The sequence below is a fragment of the Nuphar pumila genome, chromosome 16 (assembly GCF_984573655.1).
Source record: "Nuphar pumila chromosome 16, dmNupPumi1.hap1.1, whole genome shotgun sequence".
In the NCBI taxonomy this organism is placed as follows: Eukaryota; Viridiplantae; Streptophyta; class Magnoliopsida; order Nymphaeales; family Nymphaeaceae; genus Nuphar; species Nuphar pumila.
Window position 1 is genome coordinate 56,923,489 of NC_143264.1, and position 13,509 is coordinate 56,936,997.

At 35.3% G+C, this 13,509-nt stretch overlaps 1 protein-coding gene across 1 annotated transcript; it reads left to right on the forward strand.

Annotated features, from left to right (window-relative positions):
- The first annotated feature begins 421 nt into the window (after positions 1 to 421).
- Positions 422 to 10,146, forward strand: LOC149813261 (elicitor-responsive protein 3-like). Its single transcript, XM_089991398.1, has 5 exons — positions 422 to 536; positions 7,707 to 7,772; positions 8,115 to 8,241; positions 9,193 to 9,307; positions 10,010 to 10,146. The coding sequence occupies exons 1-5, from the start codon at positions 470 to 472 to the stop codon at positions 10,073 to 10,075; spliced, it is 441 nt and encodes a 146-aa protein (XP_089847524.1). The 5' UTR covers positions 422 to 469; the 3' UTR covers positions 10,076 to 10,146.
- The last annotated feature ends 3,363 nt before the right edge of the window (positions 10,147 to 13,509 follow it).

The following is a 13,509-nucleotide window of genomic DNA, read 5'->3' on the forward strand; positions in this document are numbered from 1 at the left end:
CCAAAGTGTTCCCATCCATGGTCTCAAATTTGGTGACGTTCACAACTCAACATTTAGGTTCTACCGTTGGTACTGAATCTAGACCCGAAACAGACTGGACCTGCCTTAAACCGGACCAGTTCTAGGTTTGGGTTCTAAGTAACACAAACCAGTCCCACCAGTGACCCTGTTTTTTTTATATTTTTTTGCAGTGAAAATTTTCATCAAAACGAGTTTGGATTGAAAATTCCCAAAACCAAACTACTGGTCGAACTTATTGATACGACCTGATTAACTAAACGGATTCATAGACCTTAAGCCCGAACCCGGGCCTTGTTGGATCAGATCTGGGTCTGACTCGGGTCATACCCGAATCATTGACTACCCCGAGCGTTACGAACTTACGCGTACGGGAACCGCTTGTCGTTCTATAAGTCTCCGTCCTCCGTCCTCCGTCTTCTCCGGCCTGTAGGAATTTCCGTGATCCAAGATGCCGGCAGGGAAGCTCGAAGTCCTCCTCGTGGGAGCCAAGGGATTGGACAACACAGATTTCCTAAGTAAGAAACCCTAGTTTCTTCTTCGTCGTTCGTTCTTCCGATTTCTCTTGATCGAAATGTTCTATGCGTGGATTCATTGTCGTTTGTCTTTTTTCGATCCGAAATATGTTGTTTTTATCGATTTTTTGGATGATCTCGGTTATTTGTTTGATTTTTTAGTCAGTTTTATGGTTGATTGTGCGTGTGGAGCACGATCCATCTATTTCCCCCTCATTTCCTTCCTTTTTTTTTAAATTTGAGTAGATTGTTTAGAAATTTGTTTGTTTTTATGAATTTATATAGATCGAGATTATCTATGTGATCGATCTGTGCTCGTTCTTCTTTTTCCTTATTTTTTTTTGTTTTGGAGATTTGTTTTTTAGTTAGTTTATGAATGAATTGTCTATTATTGCTGTCTTTAGTTTTAATCTAACCTTTTAAAGAAATTTAACCAGATCATTTTCATTTGACCTGGATTTGTACTGAATGAGTTCCTTCTTTCTCTCAGTACTCGATATATCTTCTCCTCTAATTCAGAATTTTCTCTTTTTTTTTGTTCTGTTATTCTTATTTCCATGGTCCTTTTTACTCTCTCTCTCTCTCTCTCTCTCTCTCTGTGTATATATATATATATATATATATATATATAGGGTTAAGATTTGCTACAGTCCATTGTAGGTGCAATCGACCTAGCAAATGGGGCTGAGCCCCCTTTGTTTGTTTGTGTTTTCTCATATCTAACACCATAGATGTGATCTACATGTTTTGTTTAGTGGGAATTGGCTTTTGGATCGCCAGAATCAGACCTGTATACAGTTTTTTTCAGCAATCCAAAAATCAACGGCTCTGAAGCCATCTATTTTCCTGACTCATAAAAACATGTTTTTTTTGTTGTAAAACATGATCCAAGAGTAGATTCCTACTAAATTGAGCATGCTGAACACATCTGAGGTTAGATTGTGTCAAAACAACTCGCATCGTGAGATTCAAACTATATTGTAGATATGTTTACTGGGAATATGTTTACCATAGTGTGAACTAGGTATTTCCGATGCTTTTCTCTAGGATCCAACCCTGCAGATGCATTCTGCATGTTCCATTTGCTAGAAATCGACTATCAGATTGTGTATTTTTGACGAAAAAATTTGAATTTTGGAGTTCAAATATTTACGAGAATTCTGAGCTATTGATTTTTAAGCCTTAAAAGATCCTGCTTATGAGTCGTATTCGGCCGATCTGAGAGCCAGCCCCCATAAAACCGAGCATGTTGATTGCATCCGTACGGTGAGATTTAAGAAATAAAACAAAAAAAACCCCACAAAAATCTGGGTTCATACTCAGGTAAACATATTTTCATTAAACATGATATCTATCTATCTATCTATCTATCTATATATATATATATATATATATATATATATATATATATATATATATAGAGAGAGAGAGAGAGAGAGATGCCTGTCACTTTTTTAGCCTAGCACCAGCCTACCGGGTTTTTGAAGGATTTTTTTTTTTCATTTTGTAAAAAATTGACCATACAGCTGTGATCTACATGGACTCTTGGATCGTTCGATTTCAACATGCAGGTAGGTTTATAGTTTTCATAAATATTAAATGCTTAAAAAACCATATTTTTTATCCAAAAAACATTACCCGTGTCATTTCCTAGAAAATCTACCATGCCGCACACATCTGCAAGGTTAGATTTGTGAAAAACAACCCAAAAACACCTATTTGCTGGTGGTAGGCAGCTACCACTTTTTCATAAGAAAATTGGTTCCTCCTAATCGTCCATAAAGTGTGGCTAATGCTAGATTTTGATGTTTCAGGCTATGATTGGTAAATCTGGCCTTACAAATGTGTTCAACATGTTCCATTCATAGTCACAAATATCGATATCGGCTATATCTCGCCAAGGCTATTTCTCGTGATATTATAGGTTTAGTGATAAATCTCAGGAAATTCTTGAGGCTTCACAAAGATAAAAAAAATATATAAAAATAACAAAAATAAGTAAGAAAATATCATGTTTTGATAATAAAATACATATATAATGAATAAATAAATAAAAAATGCAAAATAAAGAAGAAAAACACATTTAAGATATAGAAAATAAATAAAAACAGTAACAATTATTGATAATATTGCGATATTATCACAAGAATATCATGATAATCTTGTGATAATATCGTGATATTATCAAATTAGCAATATTTTCAATATATCGTGATATTTTGAAAATGTCACCGATATCTATGACTATGGTTCCATTTGCTAGAGACCAATTGTTGGATCATGCTTTTTCAATGAAAAAATATAATTTTATGAGTCTTTAAATTTATGAAAATTCTGAGCCATCGATCTTTGAAGCCTTATAAAAACCTACTCACATGTTACAGTCAAATGCTCCAAAAGCCTATTTCTACCAAACATAGCATATAGATCACATCTATAAGGTTAGATTCTAAAAAAAAGAACAAAAAATTTGAAAATTAATATTGTATGCACCCTCCTATCATTGGAAGAAACCAATTACTCTCTCTCTCTCTCTCTATATATATATATATATATATCACTAGAATATGAGAACTACTGTGTGAACCACGATTTTCATGGATTTTTTGTTCTTTTCTCTTGAATCTAACTCTACGGATGTGGTCTACATGCTTGGTTCTATAAGGACCAGCTCTTGAATCATCTAAGATTTTTTAGGCTTTAAAATCAATGGATCATAATCTTCATACATATTCAAACATCCAAAAATTAATTTTTTTTTCATGGAAAATACATTATCTAACAATTGATTCCTATCAAATTCACCATGCCAAACACATCTACATGGTTGGATTTGCAAAAAAGTATTCGAAATGCCCAGTTCACATGATAGTTCCCATATTCTAGTGACTATATATATATATGTGTGTATATATATATATATATATATATATATACTATGTAGTCATAAGCGCTAGGCGGTGCCTAGTGGGTAAACCCTTAAAAATACTAGTCGAGGACTAAGCGGGACCAGTCGGTACCCCAATTAAATATAAAAAAAGTACACAAAATATACATAAAAATATATTTAATTCTTTTACTAATAAGATGATTTCATTATACAAGTACAAAATTATACATACTTTCACAAAATATATTAATATACATAACCAGTATGTACATATATATAATTGTAAACACACACACAAATATATATATATATATATAAAACATATTCAGTATAATCAACAAAATATGCTTTCAATTTTCAACCTTTCATAGAAGCACAATAACACATACATATATAAATAACATATTACATAATTCATAATGCTAAACATGCTTTCAAGCTTTTAGAGAAAAAATTATCAGAAACAAAGTCGCACATATGTAAAAAACATAATCAATTAAAATTAATTGTGCATGCTTTCAATGTTTCACAAAAAAAATTCCAAAAGCAAAGTAGCACACTGACATATATAAATATAATAACTAAGCATGTTTTCATGATTTCATAGAACAAATCACACAAACACACACACATACATATAATTATATATATACAAAAATAACAATATATACAAAAATAACAATATATATATATATAATAAATAACTAAACTGCCCCCATTCCTAGGTGAAGGCAGCTTAGCCGATTAGGTGCCTTAGTGCCTAATCGGCAAAATTGGTACCTTTTAAGGTACCACCTAGGAATTGCAAAGCCTAGGCATTTTACTTAGCCTAGACCAACTAGGCAGACTAGTCGGGGCTTTTGACTATATATGTATATGTGTGTGTGTGTGTGTGTGTGTGTGTGTGTGTGTGTGTGTGTGTGTGTGTGTGTGTGTGTGTGTGCAAACATGCTAAATGGGTTTTTGAGATTTTTTATTGTATTTTTTAAATTCTGATTGTACAGATGTGATCATCTCTTGGAGCGTGCGGTTTGGACGCATGGGTGTTTTTTTATAAGGTTGAAAGATCAACGGTCCAAATATTTGTAAATTTTTGAGTCTCAAATATCTTTTTTTTTCCATTGAAAACACATGATTCGGGCATCACTTCCTAGTAAATCGACCATGCCGAACACATATATGGGATCTGAATCGCAAAAGAAGCCAAAAAATTCATTTACCATGTTTCCATCACTCTCTCTCTCTCTCTCTCTCTATATATATATATATATATATATATAATTCTAGTAATGATAGGTGCCTCAGGTGCACCTACACCCACTTAGCAGAAACTAGAAACCACAGATCTAGGTTGCATATCCTCATTCAGACCTCATAGATGTATTCAACATAATTTTCTTTTATAAGAATCATATCATGGAACATGTTTTCTGGTCTAATGAATTTTTGGTACATTATGGGCCATTGATCTCATAGATCTTATAAAACTTACATGCATGTTATAGTTACATGATCCAAAACTTTTGAGAGAGAGAGATGCTGAGACCCAAGAGAAGAAGAAATAAGGGAAAAAAACATGCATGATTGATAAAATAAAAATGCATAAATTAACATCCTTAGACTTTACCTGGAAATCTGTAGGTTATTCTCAGAAAGTAAAACTCAAGAGTGTTTTTGGTTCTAGAGGTTGGCTAATACTTGGGAAGAAAAATGAAATTGTTTACAAAGTATTGGATCCTTAAGTTTTAATTGTCCATATACTACGCGTGGAGTGTTTCACATTTGATATGCTGTATCCAGTATGTTTAGTAATCTCAAACATTTTGAAGTTTGAAAATTGTCAAACAAGCTATGTCAAGAAATGCTGGTGTCAGTGCCAGTCCCAAACATCGCTGGACATTGTACATTAGACATCTAGAAGCATCTAGGTAACATAGTAGAACATATTCATGATACTGTATCACAGATCAGATGTAAATTTTCAAAAATATTGCTTCGACTTTTGCTTTTGTAAAAAAAAAAATCTTTTGTGGCCACATATTATCTGTAATGATGATAGTTTCTTCAAATTGTGTTTAATCATAAATGACAGAAACTAAATGTATTGAGCTACAGTACATTTCCATAAATCTGATGTTTACAAGTTCATCTTGAAGAGATATGAGCTTTATTAGACATATTTTGTATATTTTTTTTTCTGCAGAATTTTTTCTTCATTTAGGCTATGTTTGGGAGCCTTGAATTGTAGGTGTTTTACAGTTTCCCCAGTGCTCTCATGCTCTCTGACTGTTTGGGAACAGTGGTCTTGCCAAAATACTGCATTGGAATGGAGTTGGCAGCCACAACACCACATTGCAACACCATTCACACGAGGATGTTTTGGCAACTCCATCCTCAAAATGACATTTTGGCAAAACCATATTTTGGAAACACATGGAAATGGTGTTTCCATCCTAAACACAAGTTTCCCAAACGGAGCCTTGTAGTTCGTGTTGTTTTTGCAGACGCGAGAACAGTATCCACTCATCGTTTTCCACAATACCCAGGTTGTTCGGCCACATCCTGTTTATGGTTCTGTCTTTGGCACTTCTTGGAGTATTGCAGGAAAAGGAATCCTATGTAGATCCTAACTGTCACCTTACACCACATGCACGCTTACACACTTGTATGAGCAAGTGAGCTGAAGTAAATCGATAAAGCACAACAATATTGAAAATGAGATAAGGTTCAGAAATTAGATAAGCCACTCATGGTTCTGCTCATATTCTGCTGGTAAAGGGCTCGTTCAAGCCTATAAAGTGGGCTTGGCAAGCTGAACATGAGCAACAGATATTCAGTTCGGATTTTAGTTTCAAAATTGAATTAGACCCGACCTAAAATACTGATCTGAATCTGATTCAAACCCAAAAAACAGTCCGATTAGGTAAATCAGAATATGATCCGAAGGAGCATTCGATCCTTAAGAATCTGGACTTGAAAATAACATGTCAGACATGGATTCAATACTGGACCATAACCGACCCATTTGCATCGCTGCGACATGATGACTTTAAAAGCTCCGACTTTAGGTAAATGTCAGTGCGATAAGCAAGGGCTGACACAAAATCCATGGTTTTTGAGGATTTAGCAAGGGTCAGTATGCCAGCTTTATCCATAGGACCTTTTGTTTTTGGTGTTTGGGTAGTGACACATTATGTGAACTACATATCAAGTTCCTTTCAAGTATGGATCTCGTCATTTGACATATGACAGTGTCCATCCTATATTCAATGGTAGCCACCCAATCAACTGATAGGATTTGTTCACATTCTCACCTCGATGTGGACTAATCTTAACCATCTAAATGCATCAGTTGGACGGTAGGATTCTTTGTATTATGTCAGTGGATTCCTTGGCACTTCCTGCATGGGTGTGTTGGCCTTTTAGATGAGTCTGTGTTACATGAAGCTCCTTTGGCCTCATAAGGCCACGGCCTGTGGCAATTGCACGAAAAATAATTGTTATCACAGTCTTTATTCTATTCAAAACTTGTAATTTATACTCTTACAAAGGATTAGTGGAACCACCTCCATAGGCTATTATGCTGAAACATTTGGTATCAAATGCAACAAAACAACAATGTAGGACCCTTTTTTTCCTCTGAAAGTGCTGTCACTTTCTAGTACATGTAGTCCTGCATTAAATATGTGGACATGAGTCACTGCTAGGGTGTGATTACAAGTTAAGATTTGAATGATGGTGTCTTAGATGTTTTTTTATTATTCAGTGGATAAATGGGATCTAATTAGTCATTCAATTTGTTGTTCTGGAACAGAGTTTTAAGCATGTCGATGTAGATGAGATGATGGCATATTGGCAGTGATCGCTTATAACAGTGTACAATTCTCAGTTTTAACATTGGAACTGGAAATTAGTCAAGTTACATTTGAAACGAACAAACTGGATCTGTGCAAGTTGGAGGGCCAACATATTTGATAAAATTATCTCTGATTAGCTTAAAGCCTTAAATATGTTATAGATGGAAAGAGTTTTGATTAGAGAATACAACTTGTGTTTCTGTGAAATCCCTTAGATTTCTAGACTTCTATGCATGCTAGTCAAAGGCTATAAAGTTGCACACATGCACTGTAGTTGTGTTGTAGAAGTGAATACTTGATTGCCTTGGATTGTCTTGATATGGTTTCTACTATACTATCTCATACAAAGTGTCTTTGATTTGTGTGTATATGGAGAGAGAGAGAGAGATGCTCCATTCATATCAAATAATCATTGAAATATCACAGGTAACATGGATCCATATGTGATTATTACATGCCGTACCCAGGAGCAGAAAAGCAGTGTTGCATCAGGTACATTTGCAAACTTCCCACTCTTCTATTGCTGAAATTTCAAATTTTTTTCTTTAGTACCATCTTTGCAATTCAAGGATGTACAGTGCTCAATATACTGAACATAGGTCTATCTTATAGACAGTAAATCCAGATAATGTGACACCTGCTAAGGTTAAGGAATAAGCTTCTGTGCTGAAAATCATGACATAAACCCCACACTTGCATTTTCAGATTCTTCATGAACCAAGTCCATGTGTATTGCAAAATTGAAGGAAATTGCACCGACACTCATATCTGTCCTTTTGCCATTGGACCTGTAAAAACTTGCTGTCGTCAATGTTTTTGATTTCTGTATTGCAGGAAAAGGAACCGAGCCAGAATGGAATGAGACTTTCGTGTTCAGTCTTTCTGAAGGAATTTCAGAACTTAGTCTTAAGATAATGGATAGCGATAATCTGACTGATGATGACTTTGTTGGAGAAGCCACGTAAGCAATTTTACCATTCCTTGTCTTCATGAAACAAGTGGAACATGTAGTGTTAGTGATAAAATGGACCCCTAACCCCCCCAGCTTTAATGGATTGGGTCATTAATTTTTGATGTTTGGTGAGACATTGGTTTTAAGTCATATAACAGACAAAAGGGAATTTCTGGGGCACTGAATTGTTATTATGTTAGGGACTCCCGTTCTTAAAAGCTTGTCAAAGTATTCGTATTGTCTTTTGAACATTTGGCTGGGTGGGTACTTAAGGCATTGAAGCTAAAGGTGGTTTTACATCCATGAGGGGCGAGGGATACCGAGAAGTTTTGCATCCATGCGAGGTGATTGGCAGAGGGACGGTTGAGGCCATGAATCCTTCCCCAGCTGCTCTGTGTAGGGAAGTTTCCTTTTTATCAGAAAAGAAAAAATCTAAAACAATGTGACTGATGCTTTCATTTTCACCTCAGGCTCTGTTTGTGAGCCTTCAATCAGTCATGTTGTGGTTTCCCCCAGTGCTCTCATGCTCTCTGCTGTTTGGGAGCAGTGGTGTTGCGAAAACACTGCATTGGGGAATGGAGTTGGTAGCCCCAACATCACATTTCAACACCATCACAAGAGGTTGTGTTTGACAACTCCATCCTCAAACACCATATTTTGGCAAAACATGGAAATCGTGTTTCCATCTCAACAAACAGAGCCTTAATGACCACAATAAATCATGGTTAAAGAATTTGCAGAATGTAATGAAAGACCAATATTTGTTACTCTTTAAATCGAGGGACCTTTTTGTCCTTGTTCAGCAGTTCAGAGGATCTTTCACATTGCTGTCATTGTTACTTTTGTTAATACGCGACCACCTATCTTATGTTAATATTACAAATAGTGTGTTAGTGGTTTAAGTAAAATCTAGTGAAATGTTTCGTAACCAACTTCGTGCTTAATTTGTGATCGTTGCAGCATCCCTCTGGAACCCTTGTTTGTTGAGGGAATCCTTCCACCGACAGTTTATAATGTGGTCAAGGATCAGAAGTACTGTGGAGAGATCAAAGTAGGGCTGACCTTCACACTAGAGGTAATGTTTTCTGGGTCTCCTGTTTGATTGAAAATTCTAAAAACCGAGTTTCATGAGAACCCACTAGGAAATTTGTAGCATGACAGAAATGCACGTTTAGGCTGTTTTAAATTAGGCAGCTTGGAGGCGCCACTGTTTGCATTTCACTTGGCACATTGGCTGTGTTTGGAACGAGGGTGAAGGGAGTCCTCATAGGTGAGTAAATTTCAGTGAGCCCTCGTTCACCTAACACCAGGTAACTACGACTCCCATCATAGCCCCAAGGGGTTTGGTGCTGTGGAGGGGGGCTTGGCCGCTAGACGGGTGGTCAGGGTTCCATTCCCATAAGTGTCAAACCCCTTGCATAAATGAGGGCAAGGGATAAGCCCTTGCTCTGCTGAAGCTGGGTGACTCCCTGGGGGCAAGGGGTGCGCCACGGGTTTACACTGCTGGGACAGCGATAGCTAGTGCAATGAGGTCTCTGATCCCGAGGTCGTGTTTCCCTGCCCTTCATGGAATCATGGAAAAAAACGGATGATTCCAATCATAAAGGGACAAAGTTAGGGAGTTTGAATGAGACTTGGGTTCTGTACTGTGATATAAGGGAAACTTGAAGAATGTAGCTCCCGATTTTTGTAGTACACTTTGTTCCATATAATGGTATTCTTTATCAGCTGTAATCCCCCTGTCCTCTCTTTCTCACGTAACTTCTTGATGGTGCAGGAACCAAGATATGCCTCGAGGAATTTCGAGGGAGAGTACTTCGGTGGATGGAAGGAATCGTCATGAACGAGGAAAGTGTAACATTCTAATTATGGATTGTTGAACAATTCAAATAAATAAAAGCCCGGTTTATCTGAGCTTCTCTCTCTCTCTCTCTCTTATATATAAAATTTAATTTAAATTTCAAAATATAAAAAAGGGAAAATATACGATGGTTCTGTACCATGAGATCGTACGGTGGTACACACTTTTGTTTGCCTAGATCTACCACCAAATGGATAAATATATCCGTACAGGTGTGTAGCATGATTTATTTTCTATATTAGAAGGTTTTATCATATTTAATATGCCTTAAGATTCCAATTTTTAGACGGTGAGGGTATGAAACCAACTAACATGATCACGCTACCAAAATTTTTGGTGATTAACTCTTACCTACAATTATTAGCCCAAGGGGTTTGGTGCAGTGGAGGGGGCCTTGGCCACTAGGCTGGTTTATCAGGGTTCCATCGTGCGCATCAGCCCCTTGCATTAACGAGGGCAAACAATAAGCCTTTGCTTAGCCGAGGCTTGGTGCCTCCCTGGAGGCAAAGGGTGCACTAGGGATTTACATTGCCGGGACAATGACAGTAAGTACGGTAGACTTAGAACGATTAGGTCGATCCTGAGGGTGGTTTTTCCATTATGAAAAAAAAAACTCTAAAATACATTTGGTGGACATGGTGAGAATTAAACCATCATTTGAGGTATTGAAACATTTAGAATGGTGATACTAAATAACTCAACATAAAAAAAGACGAGACATCGACTAATTCAGTTGTCACATCCAAAAGAAGGTATCGCATAAAGTCGTGCAAACAAGCAAATATTCAACTAGCTGGTCAAACAAAATTAGCTACTCCCAACTCCCTTAAATCATGACAAAAGTGAATATGGCCATTATGTTACCATTGAGTTCCATGCACTCGTGTTATAGTATGGTAAGGCATGGGATTTGCATAGTAGTACTAAATCCATGGATCTAGGGATGTAAACGGTCTGGATTCGGATTGGAAGTGACTAATATCATATCCCACTAATCAGATGTGGGCTAAATGGATTCAAATTCGGATTTGACCAGATTTGGATGGTGAGAAGCGCATACTAGATTTGCTTTTTTATATGTGAATGGATTCAGATACTTGTCGGATTCGGTAGCAGAAAATCAAAACCATATCTGCATCTGATTATAATTGGATATGGTTTTAGCTTACCAAATGCAACTAAAAGAAATTAAATTCAGTCGGATATCGGATAAAATATGATTAGTTGTCATTCCTATATGGATCTATCTCCAAGCCCACAAATAATAAAACTATAAAAAAGAAATTATTTTTGCTGAAAATAGACAATTAATGAAAGAGTAGGTCGAAAGTCGATGTGATCTTGCAACGACTTGGGAACAAAGGCTTATCGTTTTTGAATGGCTTCTATGATCTTGAACATGGTTAATGATGATAAACACTTGTCAAGGAAGATGTGTACTGATTCTTGTTATATCTTATGGAGAGTTGGTGAATTTTATGGTTTAACATAACTAAAAATTATTTAAATATTGATTTTACTTGAAATCTTATAATTCTTATAAAAAATGATGGTATTGTCTTTGCAAAATGGCATGCTTCTCGAAATACCTACCAATTTGACCATATCCAAAATCATAGATTGTTGCCTTTTTTAGGACATTTTTGTCCTTCGCACATGAGAACCTATTGAGGTTCACACAATATATAGGTACATTGTAGAAAGTTTGCAACCTTTCAATAAAAAGGAGATTCTGCAAAAATCCACACATACACTATGACCTGCAAACCTCACTTAAGTAAATACTCAAGGAGATATGCAAATGTATGTGACATTCACAAATACATGTGAATGTTCTTGACTTTTGCACTCTGATGATAGCTCTGCAAATACAATACAACCTTCACAAATATAGTAGGATCTTCGTGAAGAAAACTTGCAAAGCTCCTTTAGCTAAATACTACTCGAGGAGGTTCATAAATGTCTGCTCATATTCGCAATGTCTGCCGACATTCACAAATACTTGTTGTGAATGTTTGTACCTTCTCATGCTTGTTGATTCATAAATAAAGTTATTTTGTTTTTTATTTTATTTTATTTTTGTTTCTCGTTAGAACCTTAATCCTTTTTCTTCTAGAATTTAATCTTTTTTTCTTTCCCTCTCACTCATTTGCGGTAATTCCTGTTAAATCATTTTATAACATTCTGGCAAGGTTGTGACATCCTTTTGGTCAACTTTTTCGTTTTTCGATTAGATCTTAAAGTGAGTTGTATATATATTATTTTCTTGCATTCTTAAGTTATATATATATATATATATATATATAATATGGTCTTATAGTATTTATGCTTAGTTGTTGCCGTAGAAGATTTATTTATATTTGCCCATGTTTTATTTAATATTTGACACTAAATATTTCATTTAGGGTTTACTATTTTTAGGATATATATATATATATATATATATATATATATATATATATATATATATATATATATATATATATCGATGTTGTAGATGATTTATATTTTTTTCTTATCCTTTATTTAATATTTGGTGGGTTTTTTTGGGGTAATGGGGTTAGGGTTGACTGTTCATAAACATTTATTTAGTGTGATGGGGTTGGGGTTAATTGTGCACAAGCATTCAATAGGGGTTAAGGTTTTTGTAGGTAATTGGTTTTAAGAGTGGTTGTTGTATGCAGTTTTTTTAATTGAATGTATGAAGGATATATGAGTAGCCTTTTTGTGAGATGTTATTTTTATTAGATGAATAATGTGTTGTATAGTTGGTGTAGACAGTTAATGATGACATCTAAAAGGGCTAAAGTATACTACCATAGGTCTGATTACCCTAATTGAAGGTATATAGTGGTCTCAAAAAACAATAGCTTTAAAAAATTTATGATTTTGATCTCACATAAAATTGAATATGTGAAAGAGTTATTGAAACTTCGGTATAATTGTTCTCTAGACTTAGATAGCCAACAAATATAGATAGATAATTTGGATGATGATGATGTAGAATTAATGTTATTTAGTGGTAATGTTTACTTGAATATTTGCAAAGTTAAACAAGAAGCAATTGAAAGTGATGTACAAGAAGCAATTGATGATGAGAATGTGCATCTATCTCAAATATCATCAATTGAGCTCAGTCCTTTAGTGAACATTCAATTGTCTTAAACAGTAGGCGATATTGATATTCTTAACATGCACTTTGCGGGCACATAGTTTTTGAAACCAATTAAACATACAGTGAAGAATTTCTATGAACAATTGATGTTCTACATGATCAGAAGATCACTGCAGAGGATGTAATACTATGTTAACAAACCAGTACTATTGATTTGTACCGCAATAATTTGGATAATATTCAACTTTATAGGAAAGATGACATAACTAGGTACAATTTGTTGGACTTTATAATTTATATT

Coding starts and splice junctions, on each gene's coding strand:
- LOC149813261 (XM_089991398.1), top strand. CDS start 470: ATGCCGGCAGGGAAGCTCGAAGTCCTCCTCGTGGGAGCCAAGGGATTG. Junction 537..7,706: donor GGACAACACAGATTTCCTAA/GTAAGAAACCCT, acceptor GAAATATCACAG/GTAACATGGATCCATATGTG. Junction 8,242..9,192: donor GACTTTGTTGGAGAAGCCAC/GTAAGCAATTTT, acceptor TGATCGTTGCAG/CATCCCTCTGGAACCCTTGT.